At 38.9% G+C, this 26,123-nt stretch overlaps 1 protein-coding gene across 1 annotated transcript in view; it reads right to left on the bottom strand.

Annotated features, from left to right (window-relative positions):
• Window positions 1–356: 356 nt before the first annotated feature.
• The window catches only part of RGS7BP (regulator of G protein signaling 7 binding protein), a 43,205-nt gene continuing 17,438 nt past the window's right edge, over window positions 357–26,123 (bottom strand). Inside the window, exons 3-6 of the mRNA XM_071581273.1 lie at window positions 19,627–19,757; window positions 11,794–11,938; window positions 10,344–10,414; window positions 357–1,347 (exon numbers count right to left, since the gene is read on the bottom strand). Of these exons, the coding sequence (XP_071437374.1) occupies window positions 1,256–1,347; window positions 10,344–10,414; window positions 11,794–11,938; window positions 19,627–19,757 (439 nt within the window). The 3' untranslated portion in view covers window positions 357–1,255. The remainder of the gene's footprint in view (window positions 1,348–10,343; window positions 10,415–11,793; window positions 11,939–19,626; window positions 19,758–26,123) is intronic.

Here is a 26,123-nt window from a genome sequence, read left to right as displayed (position 1 = left end):
ACCCCTGTTTTGGTTTTTTTGGCATGCTGGGTCACAGTGGAATGGCAAAAGGGCTATGGGTCACTATCCCTGATTACAAGGGTACGCTGTCCTGCACAGTAATGACCGTGCTGTGGGTTTCATAGTGTTGCAGTCAGCATAAGTTTATTTCTGGTGTCTTGCCTATCACCTTGAAATATCAGTACCTGTGAGTCTACCTATTTATATCTACTGCTGCCACTAACTGTTACTTTAGCATTTATATAGGCTTCATAATTTTCCATCTTTCTAAACATAGTTCTTAAAATTTAAATATTATCAAAAGTTTGTGTAGTACATAGTGTGTCAGAACAACTGGAAACAAGACAATATTTAATTTAATAAAAAACTTTATTAACAATGTAAAACGTTTAGTATCTTACAGTCTCAGATAATTCTGGCATGCCATGTAAGATTTATACTTAGCGATATGCAGACACCATGCTTTGAATTCTACTGGAAACAAAATGGGTTGGTGTTGTGTTTTACATTGTTAATTTTAATACCTCATTTTAAATAAATTATTTATTTTTTCCCAAATGCTTGTAGATATGCTATTGGCTTAAAAGGAAATCTGTTGCTTCTATGCATCGTACAGTATGCAGGTATAATGATTTCTCTGTATTTACAAGTCCTAACTATTTTTATATACGGTTTGTGTTTCATATATTAAGATACTTTCCTATGAAGCTTTTAAATTGAGATATAGTGGAAGACTAAATATGAATGTGAGCACAAAAAGCAACTGGAGATTTTGTGCAAATTCTATTACAATATTGTTTGATGTTTTAGAACGTTAATACTTTTTCTGTTAAATAGTTTTCTATGCTTAAAGACTGTTAGAATATGATCAAATATTTCAGTATGATACTAATAAGAGTACTGTACTATGCACAAACTTTTAGCTGCAGTTCAAACAATTAAAAAAACCTTTAAAATTATCTATGAACCATAATTCATGTGTCTTCTTTGAGTGACTGAAAGTAAGCATGCAAAACATACTGTAAAAAGTTTCAAATATGCTAGATCTATTCCACAGCTGTCTTTTGATCACCATAAATTTAAACTATGAAAACCCTTATTTGAAAATAAGGGGATGGAGCAGAAGAGAAAAATGAATAGTGTAGTGTAGAAAACGTACTTTATAAACAAGAGTAGCATGTTCATCTTTTCAGTGGTCAAATAATAGTGGTTTAATTAAAGTTATAATTTTCTTGGTGCTTCTGTGCTTAATCTTCTAACTTGAGACAAGACAACACAATCCAAAGAATCTTCGCTTCCGCCTTCTTACCAATGGATACGGAGTCAAGTTTAGGAGGCTGCTATCATCTGTACACATGTGGAAATACAAAAGAGACTATATCATTTATATGTCCTAACAGGACCTCAGAACTACAGAATCACAGTCATTCAGGTTGGAAAAGACCCCTGAGATCAAATCCAACCTTAGTTCAATCACCAAGCTGTCAACTAGACCATAGCACTAAGTGCCACATCCAGTTCTTAAACACCTCCAGGGATGGTGACTCCACCACCTCTCTGGGCAGGCCATTCCAATCCCTGACAACTCTTTCCAAGATGTAATAGATCCTGTAGTTTTAGGCAGAGACCAAATAATCTGATATTTGTATTTAAGTGTCACTGTGCTAATTAACAGGATCTCCATAATAATACAATAGACATTTTGGCAAGAACACCAGTTTAGTGGTGAAACTTAAATGAAAATAAAACCTAAAGATTAGAAGTTTGAGATCTTACAGACATGCAAGTTTGAAAATGTCAATTCTACAGTAAAATTCTGGCTTACTTTAAATATAAAAACCACCATTATCGACTGGCTGTTCGTGCACATCTGGGAGAATTTCCATTTAAAACTGCAACACTCGAACATCTTGGCACATTAAGAGAAAAAAGCCATTTGTCTGGGAAACTTACCACAATATGCTCACTCTGTTTCTTGTTAGCTTTCTACTTTTTGTATTAACAACTTATAAATTAATACAAAATGTATATAACTGGTGCCTATATTTACGTTAACTCATGCAGTGTCAGTGAGCTACCTCACAAAATCTTAGTTCACTTTGAATTTGAGCCATCTTCATTCATAGTTTCAGGCTAAGATCAATGCCTCATCATATTCCTATTCTGGTTACATGAGGGATCCAGTTTTGATTGTAGGGTCTTGTTATAGTTTCAAAATCTTTCATGGAATTTTTTTATCCTTGGTTTAAGGGTTGGGAGCCAGAACAAGATGGCTTGTTGAAGCCCAGCTCTCTCACTAGCTGCTCCCTGAGCCAGCCTAAAAAAAGGGATGGTTAATAACCTAAAAAAAGGGATGGTTAATAGCTTTGCATTCCAACATGATGGCTGCAGAGAGGATTGGGGAAGGTGTTTTCTTTTTTTGGGGGGGGAGAACTTCACTTTTTTCCCTGGCCTGGGATGTGGTCAGAGAGAGGTTTCCTGGTGCTCATTTTTTGCTTCAACACCTTTGTTACCCATCTGCTTGGGTGCCCAGCTGCTGCTTGCTGGGGGAACAGCACTGGCAGGGGAGTCCTGGCTCACCCCTGACTCTGCATGTCCTGTGCCATTCTCCTGAGAGGGCAATCACCACTGCCTGGATTCGCTGGACTCATCAAGGGGCCAACACCATCTGCAGAGCAGTTGCTATGCCCTTCAAATGCTTTCAGGCAAAGGACAGTGAGAGGGTCCTTGCACTGCCCACGGGAAAGGTTCCACTCTGTCTCTGTGGCCATCACTCCCACGTGAGCTTCAGAATTTGGATCTTCCTGCCCCCTGTCTTTGCCTCCTGCAGCTGCTGCCTCCTGAGGCACGGCATCACCTCCCACTGTCTGTAAGTATAACTGGCAATGAAGGGGTAGAGATAGGACTTGATTTGTTTGAAAGTTTTGGTTACAGTGTTGCTGTTTGTTCTGTTTTGGGGTTGGTTATATATATATTTGTAGTAAAGAACTGTTATCGTCTTCTCTTCATTTTCTGATTAAAGTCTCTTAATTTCAAAGATTGTGGTGGTTTGAGCAGAGACTTCTTTCCTAGTCCAGCAGGATTCCTCACTTTCCTTAATAGACATCTTGGTTTCTTTTTAAACTGAGACAGGTCTAGACTGTTGCAGCCCCTGATTTTGGTGGATCTGAATGACCACCTTACAAGTTTCATTTTCACCTTAAAAGGACATGTTTCCAGCCTCAACCAATTGGAGTCAGACCACCGCACCTAGGCCGGGGTCACTTAAAGTGATATATACCTGTGTTTTTGAATAAACTTGGGATTTGCTTGAACATCATATTGGTGTGTGCGGTCTCACTAGAGCCTGGTCGGCAACAATTGGTGGACCTCAACGTGATTTGAGGACACGGAAGCCATCTGCAGACCTGCCTAGAACCTTAAGTAGTGGCTCCCGAGAGCTGCTGTGCCCCAGTTTTTTTGGGTGCTTTGTGGAGAAGCCTGTGAAAGCTTCTGTCTCCTGTAAACTTGGGAGTTTGTTTTAGTGGCCTTCAGAGCTGCTGGAAGAACGTGGACTGAAAGAACCACGACCTTCAAACCGGTGAGTTAAAGAAACATGGGAAATTCCAATTTGACTAAAATGAACTTATTGCTTGATAAATTTGAAAAATTAGCTCGTGTTACAAAAACAAACATTGAAAGACAAGCATTACAGGAATTTTTGGACTGGTGCTTTAGTCGGGGGCATTTAACCGATGCCAATTCCACGTTTTCCATAGACTTATGTGATAACATTGGGGCAGATTTGTGGAATTTAGTGCAAACTGCACCTGAAGAATTTTTGCCGCTTATTCTGTCATATACACCTGTAAGGAAAATGCTGTTAGAGGTAGAACGAGCCTGTAAAAACCTCGAGCAACTGGAGAGAATGGAAAAAAACCTGCTTCTGCAGGGCGGTTTTTCCCCTAAGCACCCTTCTGCACCGCTGTGGGCTCCGCTGCCCTCGCAAATGCCGCCGCGGTACCCTTCTGCATCGCCCATGCCGTCTGTCTGCCGTTCCCTTCGGCATCGCCACCGCCCTATCCACAAGCGCTGAGCCCGGAGCCGAGCTGCGGAGCCAGCGCTGTGCCGTTTCCATATCCACATGCGGCACCGCCCGCTCCTGCTCCGGAAAACCCGACGGAATCACAGCAACCATGGAATCAAGGCTTTTTCACGCCGTTCATCACCACAAAAAGCCAAGAAGTCGTCTTTGCACCTCCTTATAACTACCAGGAAACAGCCTATGCACAGCCAATGAGCCCAGAGCCCACCTTTTACCTGCCTGTACCACTGGCTGCTGCTGTAGGAGTAGCCGGACCTCAACAGCAACCCTGGAACCCCATGAGACACGCCGCAGAAAACATCCAGCCATTCCAAACCGTGAGTGACTTTTATTTATATCCTGAATCCGAGAAAATGTGATGGGGAGTGCCCTCAGCCGAGAGAGAGATGAGCGAAAGCAGCTTTCCCCTGTCTGTCCACTTTCGCTGCTGCCGGCGGCGGCAATGCCCTGCGGGTACCTCGGGGCTGGGGTCACCCCGCCGCAGCATTCCCTGCCGCCCCGCGGGTACGCTGGAGTCGCTCCATTGTGGCTGGAAACTGCCGCGGGAGACATTTCAGCAGGGCTGGAAACCACGTGGCCAGGAAAACAAAGAGACCACGTGATCGCAAAGCCTGTGAAAAGTCACCACACGGCTGAGCCAAACAAAGAGGCTGCGCGCGCATTCAGCAACAAGGCGCAAGGACCGCCCAAACCCCCTCCCTACTGCTTGCCAATCAAGGCGCATGTGCCAGGCGCAGGTTCCCTGCAGCCCGCAGGGGCTGGGGTCAGCTCCGAATTCACCCGCACCTGGGGTGGATCAGTTCCTGTGCCACCCCCACCACCTTCAGCGTGGATAGACTATGTCATGGAGAGGGGAGGGGCCCCACCCCAGTGGAGCGGAGCCAGCAGAGCTCGTCCCATCCCCTGTGCGCCCTCCACAGTGCATGAGTCCCGGGAGTGAGTTCCCACGGCACCGGGCGCGCAAGACACAAGCTCTGCAGCGCTGGCGGGGACTCTCTCCTCGATAGCCGCACACTGCCTGCAGCCGCCAACACCGGCACCAGAACCCCCCGCGCCGGTAGAGACTTCCCCTGTGCCAGCAACCTGGTACCTGCAGCCTCCATCACCGACAGCCACACCCACCGGCTGCATTCCAGAATGGAGAGCAACATCACAGCCGTTTAAAGGCACGGCACCGAAAGAAAAAGAATCCTCTGTTTGGGACATGCAGGGGGCAGCCGGGAATCACGATGTAGTAAAAAAGGGATTTGAAAAATCCAAGAATGCTGCTTTAGCTGCCTTTTCTAACCTTCCTAGAACAGGGAAGCCTCTGGTAATGCAAAAGACCATTTCAGAAGCTTTCACAGTTATTGTCAAACCAGATGAAAAGCATCTAGCCACCATAATACAAAGGGTGGTTAAATCCAGAGAGTATCTAAGTGTATCTCTTGCATTTGTGTCTTGTCTTGTTGCTGTTACTAATCGAAATGTATGGATAATGCTTTCTCAACAGGCAAATCTAGAAAATTTCTGCTCAGATAACATGGTTAAAGCAGGAGAACCAAACAAAGTGTGCCTTATAGGAATACCTTATCATAACATAAAAGATTTCATTCCTTTTGGTTTTGAGGAAGCAAAAGTGTCCTATCGTAGTACTGGAGAAACCATAGCAGATATCATATGGCAATTGAATACTTCCTTAGAGAGAGATCTGCAAGAGCTAAAGCTAGTAGGAGCTCTCCCTGGAAATGAGTCATGTGTTGAATTTCACCCTGTGCATTCTAGTCTATCTGAATGGTCAAACAAACACTGGTCACAGCAATATTTTCCTGTGGGAAGCACAGATGTCACTCCTCATAATAAGAGTTACACCAATAGCAGTTGGTGTTGGAATGTTGTTGGCTCACAAAATACAAATTACCCAAAAACAAGATTGGTTCACACAAAAGGTAACCAGAGAAGAGTGTTGCCTCCTGGATATTTCTTAATTTGTGGTAATAGAGCATGGCCTGGAATACCTGCCCAGGTAAAAAGTGGACCTTGTTATTTAGGCAAGCTGACCAAATTTACACAATCAATACAAGAGCATGTTAAGTGGTCTAGTCCTCAAGCTGAGGAAAACGCCATAGAACATTGGAGTGATACAGGAAATTTGCTAGCAGCAGTTTTTTCCCCAGTTGGTGTAGACAGAGCATTACGTTTAGTGCAAATGCTTAACTACTGGGTGCAGGAACAACTAAACATCATTGCCAAAATGCTTAATGATTTCTCAACAGATGCTGATAAGATAGAACAAGCAGTATTACAAAACAGAGAAGCCCTAAGATTCTTGTTGATGATTCATGGTTACCAATGTGATGAGTTTAAAGGAATATGTTCCACAGAATTAAGCAAACATTCCAAAGAAGCACAAGCAGGGAAAAATAATTCTGACAAGCTAACAGTTAACATTTCTCCTTTAAAAAATGGGTTCATTCCCTGAGCCTAATAAGCTGGCAAGAAGCAGCGCTGATAGAAGGAGTATTGATCCTGGTTGTTATTATGATTTGTTTGATTGTTCTTATTTGCAGGACTAGTCATTAACTGTCCAATCAAACAAGAACAGTCCAGTTCAAGAGCATGTTGTTTAGCCTGTATTTTGAAATTCTGTTAATTTTCAGTTAAAGTGCAGTTTTGAGCTTATTGCACTGTCAAGTTGCCCAGCAGGCTGTAGGGGTAAAGACACCTGTCCCCTCAGCTGCTGAACATTTTCTGCAGAGTGTAAGTAGTTATGTTTAGCCTTTGTGAATTTTCTCTGTGAATTCACACTTGTTTACTGCTTTACCAAGAGTGTATAAGGTGACTAAAAATCAAAGCTTCATTCTCAAACCTCTGTGATGGCCACACAGAAGTTCTGAGAATGGACCTTGAACTATAGCATAAGGAGACTTAGTTCAGCTGGACTGAACTTGCTTCTTTGCAAAGTAAAGTCACTCTGCACTCTTGGATACTTTGCATAAAAATTTAATAAAATTTGTAGTTTGTTTACAGTGGTCTGTGCGGTGACGACTGCACAGAAAGACCACAATTTCACGTGTGAAAGAAAAGTTTCTTGTTTTGCACTAGTTGTAGGTTTGCAAATTCCAAACATACATGTCTTAGTCATGTGTTGGTTTGTGTTAGTTTACAAAGATTACTGTACCTCCTTCCAAAGTCTATTTTGAAAAGAGAGGGGGAGGTAGGGATGTGTAACCTGCAAAATACCCTGTTAAGTCTTGAATTAGCAAAATCTAAAATCTTCAAAATGTTTTTTCTCAATTTTCAAATTTTCAGCCTTTCTGTTCAAGTTAAAATATGCATGATCCTAATGGTAACAATTTCCCCATTGGATAAGTTAGCTAAGGAGCTAAGATTTAAAATTACAGTGTTATTATGTGTATTATGTTGTTTGCATTTTTGCTTTGTTCTTTGAAACAAAAGGGGGAGATGTTGCAGCCCCTGATTTTGGTGGGTCTGAATGACCACCTTACATTTTCACCTTAAAAGGACATGTTTCCAGCCTCAACCAATTGGAGTCAGACCACCGCACCTAGGGCGGGGTCACTTAAAGTGATATATACCTGTGTTTTTGAATAAACTTGGGATTTGCTTGAACATCATATTGGTTTGTGCGGTCTCACTAGATCCTGGTCGGCAACACTAGACACTACTATAACACAAATATTAAAGTAGAAGGACATAGCTAAAGAACCATTTAATATTGTGACTCCATCTTACAAACCACAACAAGTAAGCTTCTTAGCACAGGAAATTTTCTGCTGTTACTTAATTTCATGCATAAAACCTGGTCTGTGAGCAGTTAGTACCGTTATGCAAAGCTTTTTTAGCTTGCCATCTTAACTCCCTTCTGACTGTCACTGAAATCCACATGAAAACAGTCACTTACTGAAAGCAGGATTGATCAGTTGTAAAGATCAACACATTCAATGGCATTCATTCATCTCATAATCAGTAGCTGTGATTCATATAAATACCAAAATTACAGTCCAGACAATATTAACTACCTATAATGTTGTTTGGGTTTTTACTAATTACTTCTACTGTTATCTAACTGTTACAGGTTTAGAATCTTTTGTGGAATTTTTTCTCTCCTTACCAACAGGATGGTTTTGGGAGGTGCAGCTCTGCCCTCCCCCTGCCACTGCCCATGCTTGGAGCTAGCTAACATTAGAATTGTTGATTACTGGGCATTCTAATTTGATCACTGGATGGATGGGGGATGGGGAGAGAGAAAAGTACTTTTTTCTTTTTCAAGGTTTTTGTTGGGGAACTGTGTGGTTCTTCAGCTGAAGGGTGGATACAAGCTCTGTTTTTGCTGGACTGGCAGAGGCATTTGGGGGGGCTCCCTTAAGTTTGGGCTTCCTCCCATCAGCTTGGCGTGCCTGGTGCAGTGCTGTCCAGAGAGACAGAGCAGTCTTGACTATCTTGGAGTGGCTGCAGACTTTCTGGAAGTTGATTTCAGCTGTGGGAGATTTACAAAGAACCAACACCTTCCACTTCTGGCGTTTCTCTCTTTGAGAGGAGGATGAGGACAAGACTGCACTGCCTGGAGAGAGTCCTGTCCCATCCCCTGTTTGCAGCCCTCATTCTAACGTGAGTCATCAAAAGCTGGCATCAAAAGCCAGCACCAGCATCCTCCCTTGCCCCTCTGTCGCTGCATCGGGAGCCAGGGACTGACCCTGAGGCCAGCCGAGGTGCGACATTGGTGCCTGCTGTCCCCGAATAGAACTGCACCAAAGGGCCACACATTGTCCAAAGGTTTTGGGTTTTCTTATATATATATAAGACGTGTATATATATGACATATATATATACATATATATATATAAAAAACATATATATATATGTTTGTAGTTAAGAACTGTTACCCTTAATTTCAAGGTTGTGGTGATTTTTGAGGGGAAGCCCCTTTATCCTGGTCCATATAAATATCTTATTTTTTTCTAAACTAGGACACTGAATTTGTTTAATTAAAGGTTTTGGAATATTTTAAAAAATTTAAATATTGTATGAATAATGAGTACGACTGTCCATTTCTGAAGCATCTATTCTCAGAGGTCATCTGTAAACTATTGTCACAGCTGGAGTCTGTGAAAGCTGCAAAAACACCATTTATGATTACCTGATTCTGAGGCATGTCTCAGAGCATTTAAACTCTAGGATGTTTCCTCACCTGCTGCACAGGTGGTCAGTGATTTTCTGGTCAGTGTTGAAGGGCAGTGTGGACTCCAGGCAGCAGAGAAGAATTCTGTATGCCTTTATCTCTGTTCTGAACTCAGGTTCTCTATGCTTTACATCCTCCCAATTTGTCTTTTCCTTTCCTATTTCCTCAACATCCTCGCTTCTAGACTAGGCATAGATGTTTTATCCCTTTTCCAGTTTCTGCAATGGTACATATGTATCATGTATCATAAGAAATGGTCTTTTCCATTTCACACAGTTTTTCATCAAGCCATTCTGCCATGAACTCTTACTTGTATAATGAATCCAGTCATTCTATATTCATCTCTTACAATACTATCATGAATGCTAGACTGCTTAGTTACTTGGGACCAGATCTAGGACACATTAGGCTTGCTTCATCAGCTGCCACTGTGCAAAGACTATGTGGTGTTTAAGAAATACCAATTTACCAAGAAGAAATCAAAAAGGGAAATTATTTTTTTAATGTTGTTCTCATGAACAAAGAGAGTGTCTGTAGATGTATTTAACACTGCAGAACAACAAAATGAAAGCCCATTGCTAAATACACGCATCGGATGGAGATTCTTCCCCCCTGTGCATATGTGTGGGGTGTCTTATAGCTAATCACTGGGAAAAGCAGCTGTTAATAATCTCAAAGCAAGCAGCTTTTCTGCACAGAGACAGTGTCATGTCACAGAAGCTACAAGCCTTGTAGGGGTAAGGCAAATGCCATCACTGAGTGGAATCCCTTTAGACCTTTATTACCTTTGGAAAAGAAGGACTCCTGGCACATGGAATTAGCTGTGCTTCTGCCTTCATGTCACCAGGAAAAGTCTATTTTATCTATAGATGCCATATCTATGAAATTCCAGAATACTTCATGCGAAACTCAAGAGGCTAAAGATTAAATACTAAATTCTGGCTCAACTGAAGAGATTTCACCTAGATTTTTCTTTCTGTAATTTCTATTAAAAACCTCAAGGTTTTTTGTATCTCATAGAAGGCAAAACCTTTAGTTACAGTAATTATCCTTATATGAAGAAAATTCAAAACCTACCTTGATTTTTCAGTGGTAAAGGCATAGTCTCCCTGAGTTTACTTAAAAGGTTTTTCATTTCTCTCATATCTCTGTGGATACAACAGTTAAAAGAGATACATCAGAAGAGCAGTTGAAGACGGAATGGGGAATGGCTCACAGATAGCTTTATATGCTGAAATAATGTAGCAATAAATACAAAAGTATTTGGTTTACATACATATATCAGAAAATGCCTATCAAAAGAAAGGGCAACAGATTTAATAGGGAAGCACTTTTACACCAGCCTGATACTAACTAGTTGCTTCTGTTTCAAATTTATGATCAATTCTGGCACTCAAGTAATTCATATTAAATGACTCGGTGGGCACAATGTGATCCTACTGATGAAATACACAGTATGTCTTAAAATTAGCACAAACTGGTACTATGACAACTTCATGCTCCTTGTCAGCATTTTGTACCTTGTGCCGTGAACGTGTTTCACTATTCAGAGAAAATTATAGTATGTGTAATTAATTCATGATACTTAAGCACCCTGCACATTAAATGAAGATTTTAGAAACAGGGTCACTCTCAGGACTCTGGCATTAGATTTCTGAAAAGCAGATGATGGGAAATACAGTAACAAAGTATCATCTCCCAAAGCAAGTTACATTTGGGTATGTTTTGAAAGAGGCCAGACATTTCATGAAGGTTCCTGTTTCACTGATGGCAGACCAGCAATTTTGTGTGCAGGCTTGTAATGTCTTAATGCCTTCAGGATTTAATACCAATGTGGTCTTGTGTCATTCATCTATATATAAAATGGTTCTTAGAAATAAAGCAGTGTGACTAGCAAAAAATTGCTCAGATTTATTTTCCAAGTTACTTTCTCAGTAGAAGGGTATTTTGTTTTATGAAAATAAGCATGATAAATCTCAGCAGGAGTTTCATGTACAAAGCCATCAAAATAGGAATTTTTGCAAAGAAATGTTGGCCATCAGGATTACTCTCTACTAAAGAGTCTCATTTTTGTCTTTCAACTGGATAATGAAGAGGTTAACCTATGGATTATGTTTCTCTCCCCTCCTAAGACTTTCACATTCAAAACTATGGGCAGAAATTAACTAGATTGAGTGGTTTTGATTTAGGAATACAGAACTGGAGTCCGCAGATTTAAGGTACAAAATCAACCCCCCCTCCAGATGAAGCAAAAGCTGCACTTTTTAAGAGAGCCTGACTCACCAGCAACATCATTTCCCACCCTTTTTTGTCAGTTACCTTCTGGCAATTAGCCTAATTATGTGTGTCACTCATCTTCACCTTTCTTAAGTTGCTCCAAATTATGTTAAATGTAACAGAAATGTTAAAAGGTTATGTAATTTACTTACACTTTTTACAGTTGCAACACTGGCTGTTAAATTAAAAATAGACTAAATAAGCTCTAGACAGAATTTTATTTTGTTTAGGAATGAAGTGCTACACATACCTTTCAGTGTTTTCAATATCTGTGGAAACCTGCCATAAGTGCTGTTGAATATCTGTTGGTGATGATGTGTCTTCTAAAATAGGTACTTCAGAACTCTCCTCCACTTTAATATCTAGGATCTTGGGAGGACCACAAGGTTCTTTTCCTTTAAAATATTTAAACAAAACATGTATCCCCATTATTTATTGATTAAAATGGGTACTCAGGTTGTATCGTTGATACCTTAAGCTTGATCTTGCACAATACAAATGGAGTGCTGAAGGCAAAAGGAGTAAGAACTGTTCAAAAAGAGGCCAGACCACACTAATCTGTAAATCACTTTTACCAATTTGAAGGAGTTCAATTAAACTCCAGTGGCTCACCTGTGACACAAAATAAGAGCAAGAGGACAAACCAGAACAAAATAAGTAAGGAAACGACAAGACACATTCTGGAAACAACTTCAGAAACTTTGACATTAAAGAACATTGAAATCCGTGTCTCCTAGTACTAAAGCAATACTTAAGGAACACAAAAGGTAAAAATGTGAAATTTTGTACTTTGTGCTTTTAATAGCAATACATAGCTGCCATCACCCACAGCCCAAATGCATTACATTTTGAATTTCTGTGCTGACACTTACCTAATTCATGTTCACTGTATGAAAATGAAATGCAGTGTTGAAATTGAATGGGGCTTCATGACATATCTTCCAGGGCTTTTGTGAGGGACAAAATGGGATAAAGGATGTGGATCATGATAGTGAAGCATGCCAGAGAGACAAGCATTGGTGGAATGTTTTGGCATCCTTGCAAATCTCTTTTGGACTGTCAGAGAGTATTCCTCTTCTGTAGTGGCAACTACCTTTCTGGCATCAAGTACATTTAAAAAAATGAAATATTCCTCTTCTGTAGTGGCAACTACCTTTCTGGCATCAAGTACATTTAAAAAAATGAAAAAAAAATCACACTGGAGTGCATTCCAGACAAGTTATGAAGAAGCCAAAGTTCTTTAGCCGTCTGAGTTATCTCATGAAATGGAGCAAACAATGTCAGAAAGAAACAAACAAAACTCTAAAAGTAGTGGAAAAAATGTCAATGTTTAAACCAGTAGTATGGAAAGTTGAGTAGGAAATGTTCATTTCACAATTTTTGCAATCTGAAAAATTTTCACATCAGGACAAACCAGAGTAGTTCCTGTAAGGTTTGACAACAAACATGAAGAATAAGACCAGCTAATAAAGAAGTGGTCATTTAGCCCATTTTTCTGGGACATTAGAGACTGAGGCTGCATACCATGCTTTTCCACATGACAAACCTGCTATCCCTGCTATCAGGCATAAAACCTTGTTGTTTAAAATCTAGACATTCCTGGATCTTAAGATAATGTTTTTGGCTAAGTTCTCCAAACTATGGTATTCTGGTAAATTATTCCTTTGCTTAAAAGAAAAAAAGTTTTTCTTAGAAACTTGTCTGAAATCCCAAACTAGACGTTACTTATGCTATGGAAGACACTTGCTTAATGTTTTCACTTCTCTTTAAAGTCAGTAGAAAGCCCTTTTCCCAACTTCCCTTTCAACTAAGTTTCTACCTGCGAACTCAAAAGACTGCATGACCTGACATAACAAGTTTACCCTCCTTAAAGGAATGATGTCCTGTGTCCTTTGTTTGCTTCTTACTTTGGCATCCACTGCTAACCTGTGCTTTGCCAAATCCTTCTGTGATTGACTTTAGCCCATGAAATGGCAGAAGACTACCCAAACAAAAAATAAAATGTGGAGTTTTCTGATGAAGTGGTTTAAGTCAGGTCAGTCAAGAACCTTAGGTGTTCAAGAGCAAGTGCCAGAGGAGGATCATATGGCCAAAAGCAGTATAAGGCAGAAAGCAGTGAAAGCATTGTCAGGGAGGGGAAACAGAGAGGAAGGGATCAAGACCTTTCTGTTAGTTACAGGCTAAGATGCTAAATGCTGACCCAGTTGCTTGTGGAACAGCAAGCTAAGCCTACATCCCAGATTACATGTTTTAATCTGTATCACTTAAATTTTTCTTGTTCTTAACTGCAGCTTCTGCTGTTATTTTAAGGGAGTTCATATTGTACAGTTTTCAGTGTTCGTTCATATAAGCTTCATTACTTCTTATTTTATCCCACTAGAAGAAGCTCATAACAAAACATAATGTTACCAATATCTAACTTACTACTTTTTCTTAGAAGACCTTTCAGCTAAACCAGCTAATTTGCCACTGATAAGACAAGGTGTTACTGCTGAAACTGGATATTAATGAATTGTCCCATTATTGTGAGGTGCAGTGGTAGAAGTCTGACCTGACCTTTGGTGACATGCTGTCAAGAACAACCTTGCCTATAGATGCATTCTTCAGGGGCATGAAAGATGTTTCAATGTAAAAAATAATAGCACTAGATGAAATAATAGTAAGGGATTTTTTTCAGAACTAGAGAACAGAAGCATTGAGACTGTCATGTTCTTTTGGTTAGCACAAAGGTAAGCTCTTGCAGATTTAGCAGAATGAACCACACAGATCTCTTTTAAACTAAGGAAAGCTCTTTACCAGTAACTCTGTTGATCGTGAGCAATTCATGAAGCCTTTCTTGAATTTCAGCTCATCTGCTCAGTCACTTAAAAACAGTTAAATAGTCAGTTAATAATAAAGGCTTTGCTTGAATAATGTATGACTCAGGCTTAATATTTCTACCACATGTCACACCCTATAGAGAAACAAAAACTCTTTAATCTTCTCATCTCTCCAGTAGCAGGTAAGGATATATTTTGTAATACACACTTAAAAATGGCTATGAAGCCTAAATTTTACTTTCAATTTAGTCAGTGGAAAGATTTTTCAATCATCGCAGTTGCAAGGATGTATTCTTCCTCTTCTTACCAGCAATTCATGTCTTTTTTTTCCCTTTAAGAAGTAGGAAATACTTTTGGTATGAATTAAACTAATTTAATTAATTAATGCTGAAGATCAAACTTGAGTGAACAAGAGTTCAGTTAAGGTTTCATGTATCATCTGTTACCACTGTGTTTTGTATGTCTCACCTCCTGTGCCTCTTACCGCTTCTGTGGTGACCTCTACATTTGCTTCTGTCATGCTACCCTATCCAGCAGCTCTTAGCCATCACCGAATTCTCACAGAAACTGTGATGAATGAAAAAACTGAAAAGAAAAAACCCTACTATATGTACCTTGAAGCTAATTAGATTTCACTGCTGAGGAACTAGAAAGATTTTTGAAGGGAATACCTGTATTTAACAAAGTCGAGAGAATACCTCTCTCCAAAAGAAGGCAACATTTGCATCCATTTTCTAACCTGGCAATTAAGGATAAATGCACAAGCTATAAATCACAGCTAAGTATATAAAGAGGGGAAACTTAAAACAGAGAATAGGTAAGAATTGCGTAGGAAGTAAAACACATATTTGACAAATATGGCTAACAGCCTGATGAGCTTAACTCTTGACTTACACTTGGGACCTGCAGAATTTGGAGACTGTCTCAACTGGAAATATTAAAGAAAATGCAATAGTGGCAGAAGTTGTGTTAGCCTCTTTCCAAGACTCCTTTTATTCCATTCCTTGGCCTCTTCAAGTGTCCGTATAAGAATGGATGTTTTTCTTGATTTTGGTTCTCCACACCTGTGTGCTTCTCTACTCTCCTGCATCTTATCCCTCTTGCATGAGTAATATGTGTGAGCAATAACACATATCTACCAGTCATTGAATAGAATGCTGAGATTGCAGCACATACATTGAACAATCCTTCCTTTCTCCTTCAAAACTCCAAAGAGCATGTAATCTAAACAACGTCAAATAAACAAAAAATCCATTCACTAAATTGACAGTTTATTTTTGTAGTCTGTAATATAACCTATCACAGACTTCTAGGTACTATTTAGGTACTATTTTCGGTATTATTTTAAGGACATACACACATTGCTATCACAAAACACATACTGGAAAAACAACAATTATGATATGAACTTCTTACATGAAATATGAAATGGTGTGATTTGGTATCATTCTGGTATAACAACAACACAAGAATGAGTTTAGTTTGAATTTGTATCACAAAAGCCTAATGGTTTTGGCCCACTGTATGCTTGCTTGATTTTTGTGTAAGACGCCACTGTTCCCTTTCTTACTTAACTATACAGGTACCTACCACTTTGGTTAGTGCTGGTATCATTCTGCCTTCAGCTATGTTTATATTTGTCAGATGGAGCTCACATCTCAATTACAATGACAGAACTGTAACTTTTTCTCTTCAGGGTTTAGAAACAGGCTTGTGATAAGAATAAGCAATATAGATATAAGCAGTGAAGTATTTTGCATTTTGTTCTGAGACATTACTCGTGCATAAACTGATAACTTGGGAAAAAAGGTACAGGGAAAAACAGGACTATGAGATGTCCTAGTTCAGCAGGTGGGACCAGTTAACACTGTTTGGGGGTGATCAAAGCTGTGTATTCTACCCCCTCTATTCATTCCCCAAGGACAATGAACCATTAGCAGCAGGTGTCCAGGGAGCCATTAGCACCTTCACACCCAGCCTGGGGGGGCGTGGCTGTGGGCCATCAACAGTTCAGGGATACCCTATGACTCCCAGAGTTAATCACCCATTGTGTGAGTCCCCGCCCTGGGGAAGGGACTGGGTGCTCCCTGAGGGTACATAAGTGGTGGGTAAAAAGACCTTGGAAACCTCTTGTCGGATACAGAGGAGCAGCAGGACCTCGACAGGAGAAGACCACCACTCTTGACCAGACTACGACTGCCACTCTCGACCAGACTACAGCCCTCACCTGCACCAACAGATTTTTCACTTCCTTTTGCTTTGGACTTGGGGGAACCACGCAGGCCTCAGCACAAGGGCCAACAAACCCCTTCGGGTTTGTGACCCAGGTTACTGGGTTATACTGCTGGGTTTTGTGAGTTGAAAGCAATTTCCCTTTGTGTCAGTGTATTTATTGTAATATTATTATTAAATTTTAGCCTCTGACCTATAATCTCTCTCATGGTGAGTTCATTTCCCCTGCTAGTTCACCTTTAAACTAGCACATGAGACCATTTCACACAGGAATGACTAGAGCTATGTGTAGATAACTGACAACAGGAATTACCTCGCCATGTGCATATCCCTCTTTTTCAACAAACTGCACACAATATAGCAGGTTGAACAGGTTGTGGACCATGAGAATAATATATTCCTGTAGCTATATATATATGAGCAGCAACTTATTCTTTTCAATCTCAGCACAAGTGGCTACCAGTTTCAGACCTTGTACTTCTTTGACACTGTAGTTTTAATGACTTTTATAGCATGTTTGAAATCTGGAGAACACCTCCAGTTCATTAACTGTCCCATCTTGCCTTTGATTTGTTTTATGGGCTTACACCCTTCAGTATTAGAATGAGTGCTTTGCTCAGCTAGCTAACAGAATGACCGCAATATACAGTATGAGGTTTTTAAAAATATTTTCTGATATAAGTAATTATATAAACAAACAAGTCAATGAGAGCTGCAGATGATCCTAAGAAATTCATGGTTTATCAGTAAACATGTATAAACATTAAAGTTTGGTAATATGCAGTTCCACAGTGACACATTTTTCAATGATTATAATAATAATTATAATATTTTATTTAATGAAAAGAATAGTCAATAAGTAGATATAAAGATACCTTTAAAGGAATCAGAGCTGAATTTTGTAAATGCTTCAGAGAGGTGCATAAATTTCTTCAGAATATCTTACTTTCCATTAAATTCTAATTCTCAGATTCTAAATTACCATTTTTTAGCTTAATGTCTCTTTATTCTCTCTTTACAATGCAGTTCTGAAGATACACCTGTTAACAGATGAGTTACTGTGAGAGGTTAATTTAGAAGCTCAATTATGCAGTTTCAAACCTCTCATTTTTACTTTTCTAATAAATATATCCTTGGCTTAGTTGCATTCTGTAGCTAGATGTGAAAAATACACTACAGGATCTTTCAGCATGACAGGAAGTCCATAAAGTTCATTACAAGGACTTTATTACAGTTCTTCACAGAAGTCTGTCTTGTCTTTACCAAGTATACTCTACTGAGATATTATCTGGGGAAAGAGTAGTTACAATCAGCACAGATAACAGTCCTCATCAGTGTGTGCCATCACTGAGCAACGAGGTTGCTATGTAAACTATCCAGCAAATTATCAGCATTTCTACAACTTCCTTTTAGTAAAAGGCCAATCAAATATGACATCATTCACTGAAGTGAGGGCACCTCCTTTGTGTGTAAAAATACCCTATGGGGTAGATTTCAGTTCCAAATCTACTAAATAGTTTTATAAAAGTGGGTAGCTTTTTAATGATATTTATCTGTCTTTTGTTATTATGCTTTAGGAATGATACTCTCCAACTCAGTGATCCCACTGAGACTCTCCCAAACCACACAGCACACTCTCTCTCTCCCTCTCTCCCTTCTCTTCCCCCTCCCCACTTCACTGGAATGAAGTTGAGAAATGGGGGCACAAAAGGTGAAGTTCACAGCTGGAGATAAGAGCAATTTACTGGAAACAACCATGAGATAAGAAAATGGACAGGAACAGCAACAATATTAATAACTAATACGACAAAAGAGAGCGATTCACATGGAAAAATGCTGAGACAATGAACAATGGCAGATGGCTTCCCCCTCCTGCCACATTTTTCTACAAGAAGCTATGCTCTTCTCCTCATAAGCCAGAGAGTCCCTTTCCCCTGCCCCCGGCAGTGACCTGAGATGGTATCGAATAACATTAAGGGTCCTGGTTATTGCAAAAAATTAACCTTGTCCTGGTCGAAATCAAGACAGCTATGAAATAGCATTACTGGACAAGTAACAAGGGGCATAGTAAGGAATCAGTTTAGTCCTAAAACCATGACATTGCACTACCAAACACTTGTCCTCAAATATCATACCCAACAATACCTCTAACAAAATCACTAAGTTTGCCCACTGGTCTGACTAATGACAACTAAAGCTTCAGGGACTATTCTTTAAAAAAAAAATCAGACTTCTAAATCCACCAGGACATTAGTGATATATGCCTGATAAGATACAGTTCTGCAAGAATAATGATAAACAGTAATAGAAATTTTTGTAGCTGAAAACCTATATATAGGTACAGTCCACTTCAAGTTTGGTGCTTGTTGTGGTTTAATGGTGGCCAGCAACTAAGCCCCACAGAGCTGCACATTTGTGCACCCCTGGTGGGATGGCAAGACTAATGAAAGGGTAAAAGAAAGCTCTAGGGTTGGGGTACAGACCCTTTAATAGGAAAGTAAAAGGTGTGCATGCAAATAAAGCAAAATAAGGAATTCACCACTTCCCATGAGCAGGCAGGTGTTCAACCACCTCCAGGAAAGTAGGGCTCCATAATGTATAATGATGACTTAGGAAGACAAACACCATCCTTTGAATGTCCCCCCCTTCCTTTCCCCTCTTTTTAAGTCAAGCGCAATGCCATGTGATCTGGGATATCCCTTGGGTCAGTGGGGCTCAGCTGTTCCGCCTGTGTCCCCTCCCAGCTCCTTGTGTACCCCCAGCCTCCCCACCAGTGGGTTGGAGTGAGGAGCAGTAAAGGCCTTGACAGGGTGCATTTACTGCTCAGTGATACCTAAAACACCTCCTTATTATCAACACTGTTTCTGACACAAATCTGAAACACAGTCCCATGTTAGCCATGATGAAGAAAATTAACTCTACTCCAGCCAAAATAGTGCTTTGTCTTTCATGAATACCCAGGCATGCCACAAAATACTGTTGTTAGTTGTTTTTTTTTTAATGAGCATCTGTATATTTATGCAATTCAATACCTTTCCGATGAAACTGCAGTGATCCTAGAAGACATATGGACTTCAGCATTTCTGTTGTGTACATTTCTAAGCAACACTGCAACTGGATGTACAGTCTACAGATTTCAGGATGAATTTCACCATCTTCTGGGCTGCAGTAAAAGCAAAATATTTAGTTAGGAATGAGACTAGAAGGATGTGAGGGTCATCAGATTCACTTACCTACTGTTGCAAGCAACTACATCAGAATCTGCTTCACAAACTATTAAGCTCTTTCTACCAAACTGTATTTATAAATAATATTTTAGATCTATAAATATCAAGGCTTAAAACAGGTAATCTTGTGTTGTCTTTCAGTAGGATTACATGTCCTTATTTTCTCCTCTGCATATTTTCAGAAAAGAGGAAAATGAGTAAGACATTTTCTCCTCTTTAAAAGCTTTGAACAAGTATTTTCCGCAAGACTGAAGTGTTCTTTTGCTATCCAGTTCCAGTTACCCTTGGTCTTGATACAGATGCAGGAGATGGCAGGGCCACTTAACAGTCCCTATTCTGGTTACAAATCATGGACCAGGCATAATCAATCTACTTTGAAGACACTCTCATCAGAAATAAGCCAGTTTTAGTAGTTTGTTTCTATGTATTTTGCCTGAATTTGTTTTCCCCCTGTGTTTAAATTAGTAGTGATGTCATACTGCACTGCACTGTGAGGAGAATGGAATGCCCAAGACTTCTGTTTCAGAGAAGTAGTAACAATCTTGAAAACAAAAATGGAAATCAGGACTAATAGTACCCCTCCAATTAATTGCTCAGGACACTAAGAAAATAATTTACGCAGACCCAGAAACCAATTCTCATTCCTGGTTTTAAAATCAGACATTAACTACCACCTTTGTAGGCTGGGTATGCTGCATGAGTATGAACACAGTGTATTATAAACATAACTATTTCTGTAAGTGCTAACAAAGTCCTTTAACCAGTCATACCTGAGAATTAGTTTTTCAATGCTCATTCCAAAAGTACTTTCAATAAGGCAGTAAGCAATAAGGTTGAAGAGGCAGGATTTCAGAGATTTCATTGCTATTTGTTTCCAACATAGTGATGTTACATAGCAAGATACCCCTCAAAACTGACCGTTGTATCAACTAAAGAAACCTACTTTTCTAAACAAGATGAACCTTACAGTAACTCAGAACACTACCGTGAAGTATAACTTTTTGTAAAAAGACTCTTTTATATATCTGAAATAAAAGTGGACTTAAGTATTTCCTCATAAATTATTTGCAGCAACACTACATTGTGCTGATATGGTAAAAAAATTTCTTAATACCAATGCAGGCCAAATGCTTCGAGACCTACGGCAGATAACATTTATTTACACTAGTGAAGCAGGTTCTTTCTGACCTAAGATATCATTACTTACACCTAGATCCAAGGTACAGCTAAAATTAACAACACAATATATACTTAGGTAATACATGTCCTGTTGAAGGCTTTAGTATTCTGATTTGTCCTACATTTTACATTACAGATGAGATTTTTTCTATACCCCTTTGTATCCAATATTCTTACATTTTTCAATTAACCTTATTCTTAAATTCAGTACCATGGAATTACTGCAGTAGATGAAACCACAGCTGTTTTCTCCCCCCACTCTGCTCTCACCCTTGCCTGCATCATTACTTTTGCAGCCTTTTTCTCAATGAGCACACCTGCAGCAATTTCCTTTGAGCTATCCTTACCAATACAGGGATTACAAAAAACTTCAGGAGTGTAGAATTATATCTGCCTTCAATATTTAGGATCCCAGGCCCAAAATTTAGGTCTTCAAACTTACGGTTTATTTCATGTAATACCTGTCCTGGAGCCTCACAAATATACACACAAGAATATTCGGTTTCTGCCTGAGTATCCTAGATGCCTAAACGCTTCTTTGAGAGCAAGGTTTCTTCTGTCCTGATGCTATTAATTTGCCTTTTCCACCTGAAGGTGATTTCCCTATGTTCTTGTGCACAGTGGAGCCACCACAGATGGTTATGGTGACCTTTTTCTCTTCAGCATTGAGAGCTCTTTCTGAAAGGGAGATACAGTTCTGCTTCACTATCTCCTGCAAGTCAAGCTGAATCTGTCTAGCTCTTCTGAGACCTAGGATTATTTAACCACAAGTTATCACTAGGAGGAGCAGCCACTAGATTGTGTCAAGATACTCTCCTTGTAGCACATTTAGATAAAATTGGATTATGGTTGTCCTATTTTACTCTGCACTATTTCAGATGTTAGGAATCTCCAGCCCTTTTTGAAGTCATGACTATTACCAGAACTTTGTTTGCAATGTTTATTTACAACTTAGAATCTTCCCTTCTAGGTGCCACTGGCAAAAAGATTTCAGGATCTGCAAGCAGATATAAGTAAACAATATCTTCCTCACACAGCTATCAAGTTTCTACAAAGCAAAAATGGTGAAAATATTTCTTTAAAACTTTTTTTAGTGACAGAATTTTTAATTATGCAGACTACGAAGGCAGCAATTATATATAAGATGCTTAGCCCATGAGCTAATTCAAATTTATCAGTGACTTCCTATTCACAAAAGAGCTGGAAGAGTATTGAAAAGCAGCATAGTAATAGATTTTTTAATTGACTTTTTTCTGTTGTAAATATGTGTTTTTCTTGCAAACTACATTTATGAATAGCCTGAGAATAAGAACTAGACACATCAGTTATATATGAACGTTCTAACCATTCCTGTCTTTTCAAGAATATGGAGCATCTGTAATTGGACTGCAGGCAAAATGCTTCTCTCATTTGCAAATCCAGAGTAACAGCAGTGACATCTAAGAAAAATAGTTTTAATTATAAGAAGTTCATACAGTAAGAATTATTTCCAGTCCAGTACCCTCACTGATTGTCTAAAACTATTTAATTAGTGTCTAATTGGAATAATGACCACAAGAATTCCTTTAGTTTGCAACCAGTTCTCTCCTATGCATGTATATAGGCTTCATTTTCATCTCTGAAAGCCACATGCTCTGATGTGAATGCACATAAAGATTTCTTTTATAATCCCTGAATTCTGCGTAGAGGGCTTAACATTTCTGTTGACAGTGATATCAATTTGAATTCTCTGTATTTTTCTGTTTGTGTATGTTCAATGTCATGCTATAAGAAATGGTGAACAGGGGATTAGTACAGACGTAACTTTCAGAATGCTGGTTATGATATATTGATTATTAACTAATATTAAGTATTATTAAATAGTTATATACTGACATAATATTTATTTACAAAGAAAAGTTCATGCAAATTTCTAATATTACTCTTCCCTCTCCCCTCCCAAAGTCAGCTGTTTCAGTTAAGCTGGCTGATTTCTTTCTGTAGGCTACTCAACATATTCAATAGAAATCTTGTATAACACGATCTTATACAAGACTGTGTTAAATTGTGTTCTCAACAGAGTTGTTTAATAGCTTATGTGTAGCTGGGCATGTGATAGCTAGCACAGCACTGGGCACCTGCCCATAAGTCAAAGACCAGCCCCTCATCATTGGCTTCCAAGTACAGCTGCCACAAGACTGAATAGGAAATATGCTCACTTCCAACATCCACTGTGAACAGGTATTTTCTTGCTTCTCCCTGTCCACTCAGGTAAAAATACTGATAACCTTCAAAGGATTTGGATACTCAAGTTGTGGCTTCTTGGGGTTACTTCCTGAAACAGGGAAGTGCTGCTGCCTTTCCTAAGCAGAATGCAGAGAGTAGCCCATGTGAGAACGGACCAAAGACAGAATTTACGGAATTCTATGGCTCTGAAAAATCCTCCTGAGTTCCCAGTGAAGCAGCAAGACAAACATGTTTGCATACATAAGGAAGGGTGAATGGTAAGATGGGTGCACATGTGCTAAATGCAATGTTTTGCATGCAGGGTGAAGTCTATTGGTCCATGCAAGCTGGCATACTGCTTAATCACTGTCAGGCATATCTCCAGTCTGATCTTCACAAGAAAACAGTAGGCTTTGATTTTCAACCTGAACTAAGAGAATGTGTTTCATCCTACAAAGATTTTTATTTTAACACTTAAAAACTGCATGAAAGACAGATAGATGGTTAGCTTGTTACTATCAACAATGACATGTCCCATCATGAGAGATTACTTATTTGACTTAGAAACACTTGCTCATGTCTGGGAAAAACAAGCAGATCATTTGGCTCTGATTTTCCTTTTTGCTCTCTCTGGTAGATTATGCTGATAGGTGTATATTAAAATACTTTCAAATACCCCGTCTCTCCTTTATTAGGAATTTCTGTAGGTGTAACATGAGTACCACACCACCAGGGTGCCATAAAAGGTAGAAGTCGTTTTTCAAAGATGTGAACATTACTCAGTTGATGAGAAATCCATACTACTGTGTAAGCCCTACTTCTGTAGTTTGAAAAGCTCTTATATCTGCACGTATAAAAAGTAGTTACAAAAGTGAAAATGCTGTTCTGTTCCTTTATATAACAGTAGCTCAAGTTATGCAGTTTATCACATTGCTATTAAAAGTATAACTTTTTGTAAACACAACTTGAATAAATCTATAACGTTACATCCTCATGCTTTAACCATTACTAAAATCGAAGGCTTTCTTTCAATAAAATCCTATTTTTTAAAAATCAGGTCATGTCACATATAGCACTGACAATAAGTGGACTTTCCTTTGTATTTTCCTGAGCGGATTTAAATAAAACCTACAGGGGGAGCTCTTACACCAACCATATAGTACTCGATATCGTTAAGAGAGGGGAATGCAGTCCTTTTGGTAATTATTATAAAATACAAGAATAAACACGATTAAAATGCTCCTTATTAAATGCAAAGGTAAAGAGTGAATGTTCCATAAACAAAAATACTTTTCCCCCAAAAATACTTGACACATGATTTTATTGTACTGCCAAAACACTGCTTACGACTGACAAACACCTACAGATTTTCCTGAATCCCCACAGGTGTCCAGAACTCAGAGTTACATTAAAATTTGTAAAACTTAAGACTACTAAAACTGAAAAATAATTATGGTTTAATTCTGAATTTAACTTATTAATTTTAGTCACAGATTTACAACAGAGAAGCATTTTACTATCAGTGACATGAAAAATATATAAACTGATCTCTGGTTAAAAGAGTAGCAAAGTTATATGAAGGGTTTGATACACATTTTTATGAAAGCATTGTTTTGACAAAGTCTATGCTTAACTCTAAGGAAAAGGATTAATAGTTCTAAAGTATTATGAGCTGAAAGAACTATCTAGACATATAATGAAGACTGTCTTCAAAACCCCAATTAAAATAAACTTTTGCCTAATCAGAAGTGAAAATTATTTCATCAAATTCTGCCTTATGCTCCATATAATGTAAGTTGCCTTGATGAGCTGTGGAAAACCACTGTCCACAAATTTTACCCTGTAGATTGTACTTGAATTTAGTATCAGAAATACTACAGTTTAAAAATACATAGGAGCTAAAAAGATGATCTGGGAACAAGACCTACCTCAGACATATGGTGCTTCTGTTGGAATTTAAAAAAATGTGTTAAATACTGCAGAGAAGATACACTTAATCCCCTCAGACACTGAGAACAAGAAGCCCCTCTGATTGTGGCTGCCTCTGTTTTTGTATCTTAAATAGATTATTTATCACATATCCATGTATCTTTGAAGGCAACAGAAGACTAGCTGATTCATGCTGAATATAGGTAGAAAGTTGTCCAACAACGGTTTCTTCTAAATGATTATTGGGAAAACATTCTTTTTTATGTTCCTCTCGTTTGCTGGGGTTATTTTTTTAAATGTACACAAACTGCTGTCAGCTTCAGTGTCATGTGTTCTTTTTTGTTCTCTACTAATGTAATGCTGTTGTATAACTGCTATGCCACATCCCAGTCCAAGCAGGGGGAAAGCAGGTCTTGTTCTTTGTAGTAGACCCATAAATGATTGAAATGTTGTTTTCATTAAATCAGATTGTTGTTTTGAAGCAGTTGCAACATGACTTTCAATAACAGAAGACACGGGATCAGATTTTGTTTAGTTAGACAAGTGTAAACCTCCAATAACCCTGATACAACAAAAAGCAGAATAAACCCACATTGCAGTGACTCATATTGTAGAGACATTCCTAACTCCCAGGTTGATGGCAGCTTAGATATTTCCATGCTAGAACAATTTAGATACAACTATAAGACCAGGAAATTTACATTTTTTATCCATACAAAATTTCACTGACTTCTGTAAAGGTTATCTGATAAACCAACAGCCATGTATGGTCTGCAAATTACACTAATTATGGTGGGTTCCTCTCTTTCAGAAAGAACCCCAAATCAAAAAAACAAAATATCACATAGACTATTGAAGCCTCCTAGTTTTGAGGGTTTTTTCATGTTGAAGTTCTAAAATTCTGTTGGAAACTCACTACATAATTACAACAGACGCAGGAACTTTAAAATTGATTGATTGATTAATAATATGATTCTCCCACACCCCTC

This window comes from Pithys albifrons, chromosome Z (genome assembly GCF_047495875.1).
Source record: "Pithys albifrons albifrons isolate INPA30051 chromosome Z, PitAlb_v1, whole genome shotgun sequence".
Lineage (NCBI taxonomy): Eukaryota > Metazoa > Chordata > Aves > Passeriformes > Thamnophilidae > Pithys > Pithys albifrons.
The sequence above is the reverse complement of the archived record's forward strand: the minus strand, read 5'-3'. Positions and strand labels throughout refer to the sequence as shown.